The sequence below is a fragment of the Gymnoscopelus braueri genome, assembly GCF_963280865.1.
Source record: "Gymnoscopelus braueri genome assembly, chromosome: 11".
NCBI lineage: Eukaryota > Metazoa > Chordata > Actinopteri > Myctophiformes > Myctophidae > Gymnoscopelus > Gymnoscopelus braueri.
The window spans coordinates 55,329,477-55,350,750 of NC_137613.1; the positions used below are offsets into that span (position 1 = coordinate 55,329,477).

The following is a 21,274-nucleotide window of genomic DNA, read 5'->3' on the forward strand; positions in this document are numbered from 1 at the left end:
CAGGGTCAACAGCAGTGGACTCAAAACACAGCCCTGGGGAGAGCCCGTGCTCAGGGAGATGACGCTGGAGTTGTTATTTCCGACCCGCACAGATTGAGGTCTGTTTGTTAGGAAGTCCAGCAGCCAGTTACATAGGGGGGTGCCAAGGCCCAGTAACTAGTAACTAAAGTTTTCAAATAATTGTAGTGCAGTAAAAGTACAATATTTGCCTCTGAGATGTAGTGGAATAGAAGTAAAAGTATTGGAAATTGGAAATACGCAAGTAAAGTACATATACCTCACAATTGTACTCAAGTAAATGTACTTAGTTACTTTCCACCATATGAAGAGCTTATGGTCGGTATCAGCATATAACACAGGAGTCTTGTCCCCGTTACAATGCACTAGACCCCTGGGATGTGGATTGCTGAGGTGGAGAACCACACCTACCATCAGCTCCCAGTGCACACAACCTGCCGCACCCAAGGCGCGCTACCCATACGCTGAGTTGGCGGTGCCCGGGATCGAACCCATGACCTTGTGGTTCAAAGGCGAGAGCTCTACCGACTGACCAACCGTACACAACTTGTACCTTCTAGACGGACCTAAGTTGTCTTTTTACTTGGATACCAAATCTCTTCTTTTGACTTTGACTTACAATACACAATGCACATACAATACAATACATTTTCATTTTAGGCTATTTATTATTAATTCAACTTCAACCAGATTTTTATTTTAATTTTTTTATAGCAGATGTACAAGCTTGCACTGCGGCACAAAGTGACACACTGTGAGCTTGTATATCTCTTATTTTTGAGAACCACTGTTCTCAGCTTATGTTGCTATATCGCTAAAAACTAAAATGACACCGATGCATTCCTGGTTTTAGATTTCTATATCATGGACCCTCAAACTGACTTCCATTGTGTCAAATGATTATGTCCTGAGGACACTGTTATAAAAAGCAGTTTTAGTTTAAATTAAATGACATTGCCTAAATGTCATTATTACATTTTTTTTTAGCATTTCTTTAATTGACAATGAAAGTGGTTAAGTGTGTGTACTTTTGTAAATAATATTGAACCAATTAAAAGTATTAAACATAGCTTGTGACTAAATAATTACTACATTGGATACATTGGAACATAGATTATTATTATTTTTTAAAATTTTGGAGGTTACAGCAACGATATGAGAAATGTTGAGCTGCATCAATCTGTGTTAACACGATATAAGCAATTACACACTGCTGTTGACAGAATTAATCATAAGTCTTGGGCCGACCTCCTAAAAGTGGCCCCTAAGAGCAACAATTCCACACCCCTGTTCATCACCAAATACTGCTGAATGTGTCAAACCAATTTTGCAAAAACATTGGCACCTACTAAAATCAGACCCAGCGCTCCACACTGCTTTCTCAGATCCCCCTAGAGTTGTTTTCTCAAGGGGTAGAAATTTAAGTGATTCTTTAGTGCATTCTGACCTCCCTCCTCCAGTTAAGAGCTTGCAACGCGTCCTTAGCCCAATCCCAGATGGGAATTATAAGTGTGGCTCTTGCGCACAATGCAACAGCACTTTTAAATGTACAGGTTTCCAACATCCCCATTCAGGCAAAAGAATCCCCATCAAGGGGATCATCTCCTGTAACACAAAGGGTGTTATATATGTTATTTATTGCCCATGTGGAAAATATTATGTCGGTAAAACTACACGTGCCCTCAAGACGCATATATCGGAACACCGTAGTTCCATCAGATGCAAAAATTTGGTATACCCTGTTGCAGAACATTTTCTTGAGGCTGATCATTCTATCTCTGCTCTCCGCTACATAGGCATTGAAAAGGTGCCTGTGTCCGTGATCTGGACAACACATAGCTTAAGAGAGAAGCCTTTTGGATACATTACTTGAATACCCTAACTCCAAATGGCCTTAATGTTGATTTCAATTTGAGACCTTTCCTTTGAGAGTGATTAGAGCTTAAACGTCCACCATAGGTTATCCCAGCCTGGACATGTTCCCCTCTACCCCTCTCTCCAACACCAATTGGGCTCAATTTGTACATATTTTTATATATATTTTTTCGCATTTTTCTTCAGAAAGATATAACTATACTATTGTAATTTTGTTTCTTTGAAAACTTTTTCCCCTAAAGGCTTTTCCCACCCTTAACTGTTTGTAATATTCTTATGTATTATTGATTCTTGTTGTACTAAAACATTTGACCCAAATGTGTCAAACAGACAGACGACACAAGGTGGTGCTGTTTCTCCCTGTGCAGTCTCTTGTCCAAAAGCTCTTCACAATTGAGTCCTGGCAACTGTCCCCTCCTGTATTACAGAGAGTTCTTGATTCAGTGCATTTCTCTGTTCATGTTTTCCTAATGTTGGTTGTGTTCCTATTTTTTTACTACATATTTATATGTCTTAGAGCTTCCCAGTAACAGGCATTTTTTGTATATAGTCATTGAACTTTTTAATACAAGTATGAACAATGAAATGATATGTGCACCAGTTCACTGGCACACTATATCAGTGTGTCGGTCAGTATTGGATAATTTTCCACCACACCCATATTGATTGGTAGATTGAGGACACTCCCATGTAAAGAGCACACCTTTGTCCCAGTCCCTATATAAGTGATGTATGCTCCCATTCCCTGTTAAACCCTGAGGAAGACTGTATTGTCGAAACGTTGGTTTCATTTCATTAAACTTTCTGCATCGTGGCTAAGAGCTGTGCGGCCTCATCCTTGTCAACATTAAAACGATATAACATCACACACTCGCGCACACACTCGCGCACACACACGCACGTACGCACACGCGCATGCATGCACACACACACCCATGCATGGACATGAGTACATGCATGCGTGGCACACAGCGAGATGGATAGCAGTGTTACAAGAAGATAACATCACACGCCGGCACGCGCACACGCACACGCACAAGCACACATGCATGCTTGCACGCACATGCACATGTGCACATTCACACACACACACACACACACACACACACACACACACACACACACACACACACACACACACACACACACACACACACACACACACACACACGTGCACACACAGACTCAAGTATGCACCCAGGTGAATGGCTCATTTCTTAGATAGATTGCAGATCAATGGTTTTGTTTGGTCCAGCCACAGTGTTGTAGGATGGAACATAAATGAACATGTAGGATCTTTGGATGCTTCACAAAGACCTGATTAGCAGATTATTCCTTTTACATTATATCTATAAAAGGAAGTAGCCTGTATGACTTTATGACACACTTAAAGGGAGTGTAATATTGATATTTTATGGTGATATTTATTTTATTAAATAAGTGCTAAATAGCTCTATATTGTGATATTAATCATTGCTAGAGTGTTTGTTCAGTAACTGTTAAATAGCTCTATACTGATAGTAATCATTGCTAGAGAGCATGGGTAGGCAACCTTAGGCACGGGTGCCAACATGGGCACAGGGGAGGGGGATCACTGGCATAAGTGTGAGAGTGTCTACAAAACAGGACAGAGCAGACTGTACCTCAGAGGAGGGTCAAGTCCTTTAATGTGTGTAGCAGGCTATTGATAATGTTTTACCAGTCTGTTGTAGCCAGCATTCTGTTCTATTTACTTTATTTGTTTATTTAGACAGGACAGAGCATATTAATGAACGTCACATGAACGTAAATACACCGGATTTAGCAAAGATGCTAATTTTCATCCGCAGTCTTCACACAAAACAGAAAAACAGAAAAACAATATCAGAAAACAGACAAACGGTGAAATACAATTACATTACATCACATAGCCTAAAAAAACCTAAAATATGATCACAAATGGTTGCAGCTTTGGTTTTCAAGCAACCATCTTTTCACATTGAATTTAAAAGATGGAAATGTAGCACAATCCCTTATATGTAGAGGAAGGCCATTCCATGCTACACAACCCTGTACTGAGAGGACATTTTGACCGAAGGTTGTTTGCCGGTGCGGCACTTCACAATCTCCTCGAGTGGTTGCTCTGGTACTGATTCCTCTTTCAGGCTTCCTTTTAATGAATTCCCTAGGGGGGGCGGGCACAGACCATGTAAGGTCTTGTATATGACCCCAACCTGTTTTGTCTATGCAGTGGTATGCTGGTAAGGGGGCATACAGTGTGATTATGTCCATCTGTGTCTGATGTGTTTCTGTTTGTGTGGTAGATTATGTATTTATTTTGTCACATTATGCTGCTGCTGTAACGCCTCAATATCCCTTCGATGATTAATAAAGTATATCTCATCTCATCTCATCTAATCTATTTTGAAATAAAATAATTTAAAATCAATTAAATTAAATTAAATTAAGTCCCTTCACATCTGTGTGCAAATTACACCCTATGCATAATTCTACATTCATTCAAACACAGAATTCCAACAGGGGAGGGAGTCTGGGAGAGAGAGGGGCGGGGTTAATGACCCTATAGGCATCCCCATTCTGAGGAACATTAGCCGAAAATAGCAAGCTCACAACGCCTCGAGGCGTTGAGAGCTTGTAGATCTGCTATTTTCTGCAAAGAGTTTGGTGTAGAGGGAACAAAAGAGTAGACCAAGTACAGAGCTAAAGGTCAGGTTTACTAAGTTTTGAAGGTTAAGTGCTTAAATATGACTGAGAAAAAAAACACAAGAAAACATTAATTTACACAACACTGATGATATTTTATTTTATTTGGGGGTAGTGGGGGTCCCTGCTTCATCTCTCTCTCAGCTAAGGGGCCATTTGCCTGAAAAAGCATTGAGGACCCCTGGGCTACACCTGAGTTAATGTAAGGGACATGAATAATCACTTTTTAAAATTATTATATATTTTTTCATTTGTTTGATGGTAACTGTATGATATCTAATCATTAAGCCAGGAGCTGTGATATGTTTTTTCGTGTTTTATCTCATTAAACATTAATCATAATGCAGTATAATATGTGGATATCTGTTTATATTCATTATGGAATTCAAAACATTGTGAACGTGTCTGCTAAACAGCTCCCTGACCCCCAAAAAGCTTTGATCGGGATTACCCGTATCATAGTGCGGTGTTGTCGCTTGCCCACAGTAGGCATACAGATCTGCAGGCTGACAACGTCTGCTCTTGTCAGCAAGCGCCGACCGATGCGTTAATTGAGCTTTAGGAAAGGCGTGGCGACGCTGTTTGGCTGAATGCCTTCAACAAGAGCCTCCTGCTCCACCACATTAAAAAAACACTTAAACACCATAGTAGCCTATTGAGTGTGAGCTTGTCGATCTGCTATTTTCAGCGAAAGCTTTCCCCACAATAACAGAAATCACAAAAGACACAAAATCGATGTGTGGACAAGCTGATCAGATGAGAACAAAAGATTACATGCTGCTGGACCACTGCGTTTCCAATCCACACACAGAGCCCTCGTCATCAATACACATAAATAAATAGCCAGTCAATGGATTCATAAAGACTACAATATCTCGTTTCATAGCGTGAGTGCATCAACGGTCCGAAACGGCGGTGACTGTAGTGGTCTATCTCTATCCATGCTGTGAAAGTTGAAAGTGATCCCAAGACAAGAAACCCCCACGCAAAGGGAAAACACTGTGTTATGCAACAGCAGCATCTGCAGGGGAGGGAAAAAATAGAAAGAGTTGGTTGGAGACAAGAGATCTCACACTTACCTCAATGCAGGTGCGTATTAAAGATGAGAGTTTACAGAATAATCCACAAAGCAAAAATGTAGATCCGTGTGAAAGAGAGAGAGAGAGAGAGAGAGAGAGAGAGAGAGAGAGAGAGAGAGAGAGAGAGAGACAACCGCTTTCAGTAGTGAAAGTCCCATAGAGCTAGATAAAAGAGAAAGATAGAGCGCTGTCCCAGGTGCTGATAGACAGAGCGCTGTCCAGGGTCCTGAAAGACAGAGCGCCTTCCAAGGTGCTGAAATGAGACTATTGAGTCTCTATCCGTCAAAAACAAGCCGTTAGGAAGCCGTTAAAGGTTTCTATTTGACAGAGGGGGGGGGGGGTAATGTCTCAGGAATACATTGAATGTGAGTCATTAATCCAGCGGTTGTCGCGGTGGTGTCTTCTCCCGAGGTTTGTGTGCGGGTCGGTCACGGTTCACAGACTCCATTTTAAGCTACAGATAAGACGTCCATAAGGTGTGAGAGGAACTTATCAATAGATGGGTGACGTCAAGCAAACACAATGTAACACTTCACAATGCGGGACCAGGCACGGAGGGTGTTTATCTTCAAGTGTTTGGCTGTGTGAGTAAATGAAAGATCAATTGTATTCGTCACGTTGTCCTGATGTCTTTAGTCTTGTCATTTGAGATGTGTGTATTAATGCTACCTTGTTCTGGTACATTTCTACATGGGACTATACGTTTGTATTCTATTCTATTGCTTATACTCACTCAACCAGACTGGTCATTCATTGTGGAAATGATTTGGCTTGGGTCCTCAGCATTGTAGTATCAATATATATATATATATATGTGTGTGTGTGTGTGTGTGTGTGTGTGTGTGTGTGTGTGTGTGTGTGTGTGTGTGTGTGTGTGTGTGTGTGTGTGTGTGTGTGTCTGTCAGAAATTGCATAGATAGATAAATACATAGATAAATACAATTGCCAGTGGTCTAATGCATAGGGGTTCCTTGAAATGAAAAAAGTTGATCACTGTATTATATTAAGTGTCAGAAGAAGCTGTCCATGCTGGTACAGTAACAACTTTCTTTTTAAATAGCATATCTACAAGCAAGTGTTGTGAGCTTGTGAGCACACACACGCTGAGGGTGACGGTGCCCTTTGGTTCTATTTGCATAGTCTCAGAGTTATAGACCTGTAAGTCATAAGGGTCCATTTGGTTCCATGTGTACACTCTCAGAGTTACAGACCTGTAAGAGTCCATTTGGTTCCATTTGCACACTCTCAGAGTTACAGACCCGAAAGGGTCCATTTGGTTCCATTAGTACACTCTCAGAGTTACAGCGCAAAGCTCACAACGCGTCCCAACGCGACACGCTGTGAGCTTGTAGATCAGCTATTTTTGGCTAAATGAATGTTCCCTCCAGAATAGGGATGCTCGGGTATAAGTGGTTATATGACTGTCAAGTATAAAGTTATTTTCAATCTAATGGAAACTGATATTCTCTAAGGTTTTCCTCATGACATACTATATCTTAGGGGGAAAGACTTACCTATTTATGTACCATAACATGACATTAATGTAAGGTGTTATAATAATAACAATGTAATTCAGTGCTGTGGATGAAAACGTTATTTACTGGGGTGACCTGAGCCAAACACGTTTGGGAACCACTGCTTTATCAGCAAGGCCTTCCAACATACATTGTAATCTTCTAAATCAACTGTAAATTTAGTTGACTACAACTAAAATATGACTAAAACAAAATTTCATCCAAATTACTGTGACTAAAGCTAAAAAAGTTAAAATTAGCGCTGATTTACAAGCACAGTAATGAGACAGCTCACTGCCATCTGTTCAATCCAAAGTACACAGTTCACTCAAGGTAATATCAACTTTATTGCAGAACCCTCTACCCATCCCCCACCCCCCCTGCCCTGTGTCTTATCATAATCAAATGCAATTCCACAACAATTATCAGTTTAGATAGATGTGATTGCATTTTGCTCCTGGACAGCACGCTCCGCCCCTAGAGGGGTACACAGTGTGCACAAGCACAGCTCGTGTTTGTGTGTGTGTGTGTGTGTGTGTGTGTGTGTGTGTGTGTGTGTGTGTGTGTGTGTGCGTGCGTGCGTGCGTGCGTGCGTGCGTGCGTGCGTGCGTGCGTGCGTGCGTGCGTGCGTGCGTGCGTGCGTGCGTGCGTGCGTGCGTGCGTGCGTGCGTGCGTGCGTGCGTGCGTGCGTGCGTGCGTGCGTGCGTGCGTGCGTGTGTGTGTCACAGACATATGCCACGATTTTGTGAATTAACTCTACCTTTACTATTTGTGTCCTTGTATGATCTCCTTTAAGTAAATGTATACCGAACTTGTACTTGTAATAGACAACTTCTACAATAAGGTACTGATACTTTTACTTCCATCACTGTCACTTTCCCAGTAAGGGAGGTGATTGGCAGGGCGGGACAGGTGGTCAGCCATTGGACCTCACCTGGAGCCAATCAGGGGAAACGTACGGTATGTAAGTGTGGACAAACTAACATTGTTGTCTCTTCTCCTCCTGCCCTTTTCTTTGAGTTCCAGCCTTGTCTTTAGTTATACACTCACACACACACACACACACACACACACACACACACACACACTCACACACACACACACACACACACACACACACACACACACACACACACACACACTCACACACACACACACACACACACACACACACACACACACACACACACACACACACACACACACACACACACACACACAAAAGCTATACTCATTATGCAGAAGGTCCCATTTCACAAGTTTTCAAATGTATAAAATGTATAAAAAGCCTTAGAAAATGGCAAAAGTTTTCAAATACTGGAAGTGGAGTAAAAAGTATAATATTTCCCTCTGAGATGTAGGGGAGTAGAAGTATATGTTGAAGGACACACACAGTGGGAGGTGTCACATCCACACACTGACATCCAGCTCCCAGCATGCTCACAACCATAATCACGACGTGACCAGAAAAGTTCACAATAATGGCTGTGTGTAAAGGCTTTGGAAGCAAGCGTTTTCCATCAAAAGGACGGAGATTCCTTTAACCCATTAAGACCGGGAACACATCTGTGTCATTTTAAGATTTCTTTGGTTATTCAAAAATAGCAGATCTACAAGCTCATACCGCGGCACCGAGTGCCGCGCTACGAGCTTGTAGATCTGCTATTTTTTGGGAAAATCGTGGGTCTTTGAATAGATATATTTTTAAACCTGACTGACTGACTGACTGACTGACTGAATGACCGACCGACCGACCGACATATTTTGAAAATAGCGTTGCGACGCGCTGTGAGCTTGTAAATCTGCTATTTTCAAATAGCTGAAGGATGGGCTGAGGTAGTTAATGTATTATTTGCAATAATAGACAAAATCTCCAAAGTAACTCATAACTAACGTTTTCACATAATTGTAGTGGAGTAAAAGTACAATGTTTGCCTCTGAGATGTAGTGGAGTAGAAGTAAGTATTGAAAATTGGAAATGCTCCAGTAAAGTAAAGAAATACCCTAAAATTGTACTTAAGTAGCCTGCAGTACTTGAGTAAATGTACTTAGTTACTTTCCACCACTGAAGGTTTCCACCTGATAGTGATACAGTGTGTTATGTGTTGCAGAACCAGAGGAACGACTACAGCTTCATTCCCTCTGTGACTCACATCCCCATCAGTCAAGCTGAAGGCCAACAAATGTCCAGGTTGTGTCAGGGCAGCTGCTTATAATGAATGGGCTGAGTAGGACAGATGGAGAAATACAGTAGTGCAACAGAGCATAGCAGTGGTGCCACATAACCCATTATTCTCCTATAGAGATTTCCGAAAATATGATTTTAAGCCTGGAACCAAGCCATCCAGGCCCCTGGTGAATCATGACCATATAACATATTTAATTATATTATATAGGCTACCATATTTAATTAATTTTAAAACATTTTTTTGACACAGAATCAAATTGTATGGTCCTGATTAACCAGGAGCCTGGATGGCTTGGTTCCAGGCTTAAAATAATGCATATAGATATTTTTGGAAATCTCCATGGGATAAATGAATGAGTTTTCTATCCGTGGCACCACAAAATGGCCGCCACTGCTATGCCCTATACAGTGTGTTATGTGTTGGTTGTTGCAACAGATCCCAGAGGAACGACTCTGTGACTTCCCTCATTCCCTCTGTGACTCACATTCCCATCACAGGCCTTCTGCTCAGGCCCCTTTATGTTTAGTTCTGTTCCCGTACCAGGGGCACTAAATATGTTTGCTTCATAAAAAAGACCTAAAGTACATTTACTCAAATACTGTACAATTTTGAGGTATTTTTTGGGCGGTGAAACCGCCCCTATATGTGAGGTTTGGATATTTGCACCCCCCAATCCTGCGCTGTGATTGGCCACCAGTGTACCCCCCTAACCCTGCACCGTGATTGGCCAATCACAGTCTATTCAGGACTGTGATTGGCTAGTGAAACATGACACATGTGCATAGCCCTATAAATAGGACTATGCACTTAAAAAAAACACATTTATGTTTTTTTTTAAGTTAGGGGTGTACAATGGTTGGTCCACAATATAACTTTTCTTTAAGTGAACTTCCATCACTGTGATGACCACTGTGACCACACCGCCCACTTCACACTGGGTGTGATTTTTACTTTACTGTAGTATTTACAATTCTCAGTACTTTTACTTCTACTCCACTACATCTCAGAGGCAAATATTATACTTTTACTCAACTAAAATTATTTAAATACTTTAGTTACTAGTTACCTTTTAAATATAGATTTTTATTACCAAACATAAATTAACCACTTACAGTAAGCTCTATATACATTTCGGCTATTTGAAAACAGCCGATCTACAAGCTCACAATGCGTCACAATGCGACGCGTTGTGAGCTTGTAGATCTGCTATTTTCAAAAGAGTTTTTATACATTCTGTGAAACCGCCCCTATATGTGAGGTTTGGATCTCTTATTTTCAAAAGAGTTTTTATACATTCTGTGAAACCGCCCCTATATGTGAGGTTTGGATATTTGCACCCCCCAATCCTGCGCTGTGATTGGCCACCAGTGTACCCCCCTAACCCTGCACCGTGATTGGCCAATCACAGTCTATTCAGGACTGTGATTGGCTAGTGAAACATGACACATGTGCATAGCCCTATAAATAGGACTATGCACTTAAAAAAAACACAGTTATGTTTTTTTTAAAGTTATGGGTGTACAATGGTTGGTCCACAATATTACTTTTCTTTAAGTGAACTTCCATCACTGTGATGACCACTGTGACCACACCGCCCACTTCACACTGGGTGTGATTTTTACTTTACTGTAGTATTTACAATTCTCAGTACTTTTACTTCTACTCCACTACATCTCAGAGGAAAATATTATACTTTTACTCTTAAATACTTTAGTTACTAGTTACCTTTTAAATATAGATTTGTATTACCAAACATATATTAACCACTTACAGTAAGCTCTATATACATTTCGGCTATTTGAAAACAGCCGATCTACAAGCTCACAATGCGTCGCAATGCGACGCGTTGTGAGCTTGTAGATCTGCTATTTTCAAAAGAGTTTTTATACATTCTGTGAACTTGAAATGGGACATTCTGCACAATGAGTACTTTCTACTTTTGGTACTTTAGGTACATTTTGATACCAATACTTTTGCTTGTAACAGAGTATTTCAATATTGCAGTATTGATACTTTTACCTATGCAAAAAATCCGGCTGCCACTGTTATGCACTATACAGTGTGTTATGTGTTGGTTGTTGCAGCAGGATCCAGAGGAACGACTACATGTCCAGGTTGGACATGTGTTGGACATGGAATTATAATGGGCTGAGTAGGACAGATAGAGAAATACAGTAGTGCAATAGAGCAGTGGTTCTCAAAGTGGGGTCCGAGGACCCCCAGGCGTCCTTGAGTGGGTTCTTGGGGTCCTCAGCAAAATGAGTTAAAGGGATATTTCACTTTCAAACATGTTTGGAGTCATTTTAAATTCTACTCTTTGCGTTGCACCCCAGACAGTTTTTAAGTTGTTTGATTCGGTATTTAGATATTTGATATTCATTTTATCAGACAAGCCACCTTAAAACCCATTGCAACTTCAAACTCCATTTTAACCATGATAATTTAGATTAATCGAAAAGACCCGTCCTTGGTTCTGGTGACCGATGTTGTCCTTCTAATGCATGAGTGGGCCGTGTTTACGAATGAATAACTTTTTCATTTATTTAACAAACAAATGAAATACTACCTTTTTTTCACTGACAAAAACTAAATAGAAACTAAGCTAAGATGACAAAAGACTATGACTAAATATATTGACAATTTTGTCAAAAAATGTAAACTAGACAAAAATGTTAGGGAGAAACTAGTGGAAAAGAGATCCAATAGAAATTAGACATGTCATCATGTAAGTGTGTGTCTGTCGCAGCCTGAAAATAGCCAGCTCTAGTCGTCTAATCGGCTATTTTTGACACGCAGCTAAGTATAAATCAAGCGTGCTCCAAATTAGGCAAACCACCTAATTTGGAGCACAATGCCAGTGTGAAATTGCCTTAATGGGCAGGCGGACGAACCACACTCATGTCACCATATAAGGACTTTCCAATGCAAGCAGGTCCCGACCGCACTCTCAAGAACGGCACCAGAATGGTGGTGGTGCAGATGATGGACAAAGTCCTTGAGTGTGAGATTGCAGTAGGGACAAACAAGGGTGAAAAAATCTTCCTCTCAAGAATCCCTCACCATGACAGAGGTGATGAGCTTCCCTTCACATTTTGCAGACGCCAGTTCCCTGTCAGGTTAGCTTTCTCTGTTACCATCAATAAAGGTCAGGGCCAAGAGAATGACAGAGTTGGCATCTACTTACAGTACCTCAGCCTGTGTTCGCTCATGGCCAACTCTACACAGCCTTTTCAAGGGGAAAGAGAGCCAGCGCTGTCAAAGTTTTCATTGAGGGTAATGATGATGTAACAACTGACAACATTGTTTACACCAAACTATTTTAATCTCCATATATGGCCATATCAGTTGGATCACTGGTGCAAGGTAGCCGATCACTAAATGTGAGGGCCGCGAAGCGGCCAGAACTTCATTAGTAGGATAATAATAATAACTAGAAAGTACTGTTCCTGAAGAAACAGTGTGGGATCGCTAAGAATGTTGCTGGTATTGAGTATTGATAGTGTTAGTAATGTTATAGTAGGGTCATATTACAATGACATCAGTATTATGACGTCACTAGAATGGCATTACCATTCACTAGAATGGCATTATGCATTATGACGTCATAAATGGCATTTCTCCATTGAAATGACCCAAAAAACGGGGGGAATAATAATAATAATAAATAGTGAAGATAACATTAGTGTGATCGCTAAAGCGATCCCACAATAATAATATTATTATTACTGTAAAGAACATTCAGGGACTATATATGGAGATGTCTGACACTACCTGAAATTACCGTAGCGACATTAGGGCCGCACACAACGGTATAAAAAGGACTATGTTTGACTTCCTGGGCGGCAATCAAACGGTTAGGCTCTAGTTGTCACTTCAGCAAAGGTAGAAGCAGCAGCAGCCGGTGGAACGAAATGGAACTCATCACAATCCTCGAGAAAACGGTCTCTCCAGTTCGTAATGAACTGGAGATGGCGCGGAGGTTTCTGGAGCAGGCAGCTGTTGAGAACCTGCCGACCTTCTTGGTGGAGCTGTCCAAAGTCCTGGTCAATCCGGGGAACAGCCAGGTGGCTCGCCAGGCCGCCGGCCTGCAGGTGAAGAACTCTCTGACATCCAAGGACGAAAGCGTCAAGAAGCATTACCAGCAGAGATGGCTGGCCATCGACGGCAACACACAGCACCAGATCAAGACCTTTGTCCTTCGGACGCTGGGTACGGAGACATTCCGGCCCAATCCTGCGTCCCAGTGCGTGGCAGGGATCGCCTGTGCCGAGATCCCGATCAGCCAGTGGCCCGAGCTCATACCCCAGCTGGTGGCCAACGTGACCAACCCCTCCAGCACTGAACACATGAAGGAGTCAACGTTGGACGCCATCGGATACATTTGCCAGGACATGGACGCGGAACACCTGCAGAACCACGCTACCCACATCCTGACAGCCATCCTCCAGGGAATGGGGAAGGAGGAGCCCAGCAACAACGTCAAACTGGCAGCGACCAACGCCCTCATCAACTCCCTGGAGTTCACCAAAGCCAACTTCGACAGGGAGACGGATAGAAAATTCATCATGAAGGTGCTGTGCGAAGCGACACAGTGTCCCGACATCCGGGTGCGAGTGGCGGCCTTGCAGAACCTGGTGAAGATCATGAACCTGTATTACCGGCACATGGAGAACTACATGTGCGAGGCTCTCTTCTCGATCACCATAGAAGCCATGAAGAGTGACATAGACGAGGTTGCCCTGCAGGGCATCGAGTTCTGGTCCACCGTCTGCGAGGAGGAGATGGACTTGGCTGAAGTCCTGTCTGATGCCGAGGAGCAGGGCCGTCCTCCGGAGAACACCAGTAAATTCTATGCCAAGAGGGCCTTGCAGTACTTGGTTCCCATCCTGACCCAGACCCTCACAAAGCAGGACGAGAACGACGACGATGACAACTGGAACCCGTGCAAGGCGGCCAGCGTGTGTCTGATGCTCCTCTCCTCGTGCTGCGAGGACGATGTTGTTCCTCACGTCCTGCCCTTCATCAAAGAGCACATCAAGCACCCCGACTGGCGTTACCGTGACGCCTGCGTCATGGCGTTCGGTTCCATCCTGGAAGGGCCGGACCTGGACCAGCTGAAACCCCAGGTCGTCCAGGCCATGCCTACCCTGATCGAGCTGATGAAGGACCCCAGTGTGGTGGTGAGGGACACCTCGGCCTGGACAGTGGGGAAGATCTGCGAGCTGATGCCCGAGGCGGCCGTCACCGACGTCCACCTACCACCCCTGCTGCAGTGTCTGACAGAAGGGCTCCAGGACGAGCCTCGCGTGGCCTCAAACATCTGCTCGGCGTTCTCCAGTCTGGCAGAGGCCGCCTACGTGGCCACGGCCACGGACGAGGAGGAGCCCGACACGTACTGCCTGTCCTCCTCTTTCGAGGTCATCGTGCAGAAACTGCTCGAGACGGCGGACAGGATGGACGGCCACCAGAACAACCTGCGCTCGGCGGCCTATGACGCCCTGATGAAGATTGCCGAGAACAGCGCCAAGGACTGCTACGCTGCCATCCACAAGACCGCTCAGATCATCATGCAGAGACTGCAGCTGGTCCTGCTGATGGAATCTCAAAATATGAACACCTCAGACAGGATCCAGTACAACGACCTCCAGTTGTTACTGTGCGCCACTCTGCAGACCGTGATCCATAAGCTGCGGCGCCCGGACGCCCTGAATATCTCAGATGAGGTGATGGACTCCCTGTTGAGGATGTTCCAGAGCACCGCCGGTTCGGGAGAGGTCAAGGAAGATGCTCTCATGGCCGTGTGCACCCTGGTGGAAGTGCTGGGCAGTGACTTCCAGAAATACATGGATGCCTTAAAGCCTTTCTTGTGTATTGCGCTCAAGAACTATTCAGAGTATCAGGTTTGTCTCCAGTCAGTGGTTCTGGTCTGTGACCTTTGCAGAGCTCTCTTGACCAACATCCTGCCGTACTGCGACGAGATCATGCAGCTGCTGCTGGAGAACCTGGGGAACGAGAACGTTGACCGGTCGGTGAAGCCCCGGATTCTGTCGGCATTTGGCGACGTCGCTCTGGCCATTGGCGGAGAGTTCAAGAAGTACCTGAAGATTGTCCTGGACATTCTGCAGCAGGCCTCCCACGCCCAGGTGGACAAGACGGACTACGACATGGTCGACTACCTGAACGACCTGAGGGAAGGCTGTCTGGAGGCCTACACGGGCATCATCCAGGGCCTCAAGGGAGACCAGAAACACGTGGTGCACCCCGATGTGATGCTTTTGCAGCCATGGGTGGAGTTCATCGTATCCTTCGTCTACCACATAGCCGAGGACAAGGACCACTCGGACGGAGTTGTAGCCAAAGCCGCGGGCCTCATAGGCGACCTGTGCAGCGCGTTCGGTACGGACGTGCTGAACCTTGTGGAGGGTCGTCCTCTCATCAACAACCTGCTAACGGAAGGACGGCAATCCAAGACCTCCACCACTAAGAAGCTGGCAACCTGGGCTTCCGAGGAGCTACGCAAGCTGAGGAACCAGGACTGAAGTGGCACTAATCAGGGACGAGATAGTTTGACGTCAGGGAACAATGAGGGGTCCCCAGGGCTCTGGACTTGGTCCTGCTCCTGTGTCTAACAGTGGCCTCTTGCATTGGTGAGAGTCAGAAGGTAGCAGAAACATACAAACATTGATATCGCATTTGATATCGCATTTGACAAGGTTCCTGAAGACGTTGGGTTTCACGACACTTGCTACAGGCGTTTCATGGACAAAAAGCGCTAGCATGTTACCAACTTTACTCAAATACTGTACTTAAGTAGAATGTTGAGGTATTTTTGAGCGGTGTAACCGCTTCTATAAGAGGGTTTAGGACCCATCCGTGGCGAAAGTTTTTCTTTCCATCGTGAAAATTTGTTCTTCGCTGTGACGCCATGCTGTGGAAAACACGCCCATAGGCTAAGCTCTGCAGGACGTGCCGTGATTGGCTAGCGAGACACATGAAATTAACTTCAAACTTCGCAGACGCGCTGTGATTGGCTAGCGAGACGCATGATGAAATTAATAATAATGTAAAAGATTTAAGCACGTCACTTCGCAGGACGTGCTGTGATTGGCTACCGAGATGCATGATGAAATTAATAACTCATAAATAGCACCGCTCACTTCACACTGGGTGTGATTTTTACTTTACTGGAGTATTTAAATGATTTAGTTACTAGTTACTTTTTAGATTTAGATTTTTATTACCAAATATAAATTAACCACTTAAGCTCTATATACATTTCGGCTATTTGAAAATAGCCGATCTACAAGCTCACAACGCGTCACAATGCAGCGCGTTGTGAGCTTGTAGATCTACTATTTTCAAAAGATGTTTTATACATTCTGTGAACTTGAAATGGGACATTCTGCACAATGAGTACTTTCTACTTTTGGTACTTTAAGTACATTTTGATACCAATACTTTTATACTTTTACTTAAGTATTTTTTTTAATTCTAGACTTTTACTTGTAACAGAGTATTTCTATATTGCAGTATTGATACTTTTACTTAAGTAAACAATTTGAGTACTTTTTCCGGCCGCCACTGCTATGCACTATACAATGTGTTATGTGTTGGTTGTTGCAGCAGAATCCAGAGGAACGACTACAGCTTCATTCCCTCTGTTACTCACATTCCCATCAGTCAAGCTGAAGGCCAACACATGTCCAGGTTGTGTCAGGGAAGCTTTCTATACATGGAATTACTGGGCTGAGTAGGACAGATAGAGAAATACAGTAGTGGTTCTCAAAGTGGGGTCCTCAGCAAAATGAGTTAACGGGATATTTCACTTTCAAACATGTTTGGAGTCATTTTAAATTCTACTCTGGCTTTTGCGTTGCACCCCAGACAGTTTTTAAGTTGCTTGATTCGGTATTTAGATATTTGACATTCATTTTATCAGACACGCCACCTTAAAACCCATTGTAACTTCAAACTCCATTTTAACCATGATAATTTAGACTAATCGAAAACAACCTTGGTTCTGGTGACTGATGTTGTCCTTCTAATGCATGAGTGGGCCGTGTTTTTTCAATTACTTTTTTTTAATTTATTTTATAAAAAAACAAAATAAAGGTAATTATTATGTTTTTCATTGTACCCCAAAAAAATGTACAAACAAAGGAAAAACTACCTTTTTTCACTGACAAAAACTAAATAGAAACTAAGCTAAGATGACAAAAAAACTATGACTAAATATATTGACAATTTTGTCAAAATATAAAGACTAGACTAAAATGTTAGGGAGAAACAAATGGAAATGTCCAATAGAAATTAGACATGTCATCATGTTAGTGTGCGTCTGTCGCAGCTCGAAAATAGCCAGCTCTAGTCGTCTAATCGGCTATTTCCAGCACACAGCTAGTATAAATCAAGCATTACGATGCCATCACAGCCTGCCAACAATACATTTTAATTGATTAAATCAACTGTAGATTTCTTTAGAATAAAACTAAAACATTTCAGATGACTAAAATCAAAATGTGACTGAAACTAAAAGTAATTGTATTCAAAAGACTATGAGTAAAAACGAAATCAAAATTAACACAGCCACCCCACTACATGTCAAAGATAAATATTGTGCTTTTGACTCCACTACAATTGTAGGAGGGGAAGGAAGGCCTCTAGTATTATTATGAATGATGAATGATGAATGATGAATGATGAATTATGAATTATGAATTATGAATTATGAATTATGAATTATGAATTATTATTATGATTTGCGTGTATGGTAGGTCATATTCTGATCTTGTTCTTCTGACCTCTTCTCACTTCCCTGATCTTTCCCTGTAAAGTTAAAATCTAGACAAATCTGCCAGTAATTTTTTTTTTTTTAAAGTTCTCTGCTGATTTGGTCTGGCCCCAATCAGTTGTGATTGGATTTCCCTGCCCCCGAAGTTGTGGGGCACCAATCAGGGCCCAGTATGCAAATGTGGGGCGGGTTTATCACCAAAGGCATTTTTTTGGTATTCGTCCCTTGGAAATGCAGGTTCCATGCAGAGATTCCAGACTAATATTTAAGCAGTGATATTACTCTGGCCAAGCCAGGCTAGCACAAATCAGCGTAGTTAGGCAGAATCAGCAACCGCTTGTGTTACGTTTGACATCACACCATAGCTCTGGACCACCCATATAAGATGTTTGACTTCCTGAGCGGCAATCAAACGCTTAAGCTTTAGACGTCACTTCAGCAAAGGTAGAAGCAGCAGCAGCAGCCGGGTGGAACGAAATGGAACTCATCACAATCCTTGAGAAAACGGTCTCTCCGGTTCGTAATGAACTGGAGATGGCGCAGAGGTTTCTGGAGCAGGCAGCGGTTGAGAACCTGCCGACCTTCTTGGTGGAGCTGTCCAAAGTCCTGGTCAATCCGGGGAACAGCCAGGTGGCTCGCCAGGCCGCCGGCTTGCAGGTGAAGAACTCTCTGACCTCCAAGGACGAAAGCGTCAAGAAGCTGCACCAGCAGAGATGGCTGGCCATCGACGGCAACACACGGCACCAGATCAAGACCTTTGTCCTGCGGACGCTGGGTACGGAGACATTCCGGCCCAGCTCTGCGTCCCAGTGCGTGGCAGGGATCGCCTGTGCTGAGATCCCGATCAGCCAGTGGCCCGAGCTCATACCCGAACTGGTGGCCAACGTGACCAACCCCTCCAGCACTGAACACATGAAGGAGTCAACGTTGGACGCCATCGGATACATTTGCCAGGACATGGACGCGGAACACCTGCAGAACCACGCCAACCACATCCTGACAGCCATCATCCAGGGAATGGGGAAGGAGGAGCCCAGCAACAACGTCAAACTGGCAGCGACCAACGCCCTCATCAACTCCCTGGAGTTCACCAAAGCCAACTTCGACAAGGAGGCGGAGAGGCACTTCATCATGCAGGTGCTGTGCGAAGCGACGCAGTGTCCCGACACCCGGGTGCGAGTGGCGGCCTTGCAGAACCTGGTGAAGATCATGAACCTGTATTACCGGCACATGGAGAAGTACATGTGCGAGGCTCTCTTCGGGATCACCATAGAAGCCATGAAGAGTGACATAGACGAGGTTGCCCTGCAGGGCATCGAGTTCTGGTCCACCGTCTGCGAGGAGGAGATAGACCTGGCTGAAGCCCTGTCTGATGCCGAGGAGCAGGGCTGTCCTCCGGAGAACACCAGTAAATTCTATGCCAAGGGGGCCTTGCAGTACCTGGTTCCCATCTTGACCCAGACCCTCACCAAGCAGGACGAGAACGACGACGATGACGACTGGAACCCGTACAAGGCGGCCAGCGTGTGTCTGATGTTCCTCTCCTCGTGCTGCGAGGACGACGTCGTTCCTCACGTCCTGCCCTTCATCAAAGAGCACATCAAGCACCCCGACTGGCGTTACCGCGATGCCTGTGTCATGGCGTTCGGTTCCATCCTGGAAGGGCCGGACCTGGACCAGCTGAAACCCCAGGTCGTCCAGGCCATGCCCACCCTGATCGAGATGATGAAGGACCCCAGCGTGGTGGTGAGGGACACCTCGGCCTGGACAGTGGGGAAGATCTGCGAGCTGCTGCCCGAGGCGGCTGTCACCGACGTCCACCTGCCCCCCCTGCTGCAGTGTCTGACAGAAGGGCTCCAGGACGAGCCTCGTGTGGCCTCAAACATCTGCTCGGCGTTCTCCAGTCTGGCGGAGGCTGCCTACGTGGCCACGGCCGCGGACGAGGAGGAGCCCGACACGTACTGCCTGTCCTCCTCTTTCGAGGTCATCGTGCAGAAACTGCTCGAGACGGCGGACAGGATGGACGGCCACCAGAACAACCTGCGCTCGGCGGCCTACGACGCCCTGATGAAGATCGTCGAGAACAGTGCCACGGACTGCTACGCTGCCATCCACAAGACCGCTCAGATCATCATGCAGAGACTGCAGCAGGTCCTGCTCATGGAGTCTCAAATCATGAACACCTCCGACAGGATCCAGTACAACGACCTCCAGTTGTTGCTGTGCGCCACTCTGCAGACCGTGATCCACAAGCTGCGGCGCCCGGACGCCCTGAATATCTCAGATGAGGTGATGGACTCCCTGCTGAGGATGTTCCAGAGCACCGCCGGTTCGGGAGAGGTCAAGGAAGACGCTCTCATGGCCGTGTGCACCCTGGTGGAAGTGCTGGGCAGTGACTTCCAGAAATACATGGACGCCTTAAAGCCTTTCTTGTGTGTTGCACTCAAGAACTACGCAGAGTACCAGGTTTGTCTCCAGGCCGTTGTTCTGGTGTGTGACCTTTGCAGAGCTCTCATGGCCAATATCCTGCCGCATTGCGACGAGATCATGCAGCTCCTGCTGGAGAACCTGGGGAACGAGAACGTTGACCGGTCGGTGAAGCCCCGTATTCTGTCGGCGTTCGGCGACATCGCTCTGGCCATCGGCGGAGAGTTCAAGAAGTACCTGAAGATCGTCCTGGACATCCTGCAGCAGGCCTCCCACACCCAGGTGGACAAGACGGACTACGACATGGTGGACTACCTGAACGACCTGAGGGAGGGCTGCCTGGAGGCCTACACTGGCATCGTCCAGGGCCTCAAGGGAGACCAGAAGCACGTGGTGCACCCCGACGTGATGCTGGTGCAGCCGTGGGTGGAGTTCATCCTGTCCTTCGTCCACCACATAGCCGAGGACAAGGACCACTCGGATGGAGTCGTGGCCAAAGCCGCGGGCCTCATAGGCGACCTGTGCAGCGCGTTCGGTACGGACGTGCTGAACCTCGTGGAGGGTCGTCCTCTCATCAACAACCTGCTGACGGAAGGACGGCAATCCAAGACCTCCACCACCAAGAAGCTGGCAACCTGGGCCTCCGAGGAGCTACGCAAGCTGAGGAACCAGGACTGA

The 21,274-nt window shown here is 45.0% G+C and overlaps 2 protein-coding genes across 2 annotated transcripts; both read left to right on the forward strand.

Moving 5' to 3' along the window:
* Positions 1 to 13,289: 13,289 nt before the first annotated feature.
* LOC308095741 (importin subunit beta-1-like) lies at positions 13,290 to 15,917 on the forward strand (the record flags this gene model as incomplete). Its single annotated transcript, XM_080442780.1, has 1 exon — positions 13,290 to 15,917. One exon carries the CDS (start codon positions 13,290 to 13,292, stop codon positions 15,915 to 15,917), a length of 2,628 nt encoding a protein of 875 aa, XP_080298906.1.
* Positions 15,918 to 18,646: 2,729 nt separating this feature from the next.
* Positions 18,647 to 21,274, forward strand: LOC308095742 (importin subunit beta-1-like; the record flags this gene model as incomplete). The annotated part of the gene is made up of 1 exon (XM_080442781.1): positions 18,647 to 21,274. The coding sequence occupies one exon, from the start codon at positions 18,647 to 18,649 to the stop codon at positions 21,272 to 21,274; it is 2,628 nt and encodes an 875-aa protein (XP_080298907.1).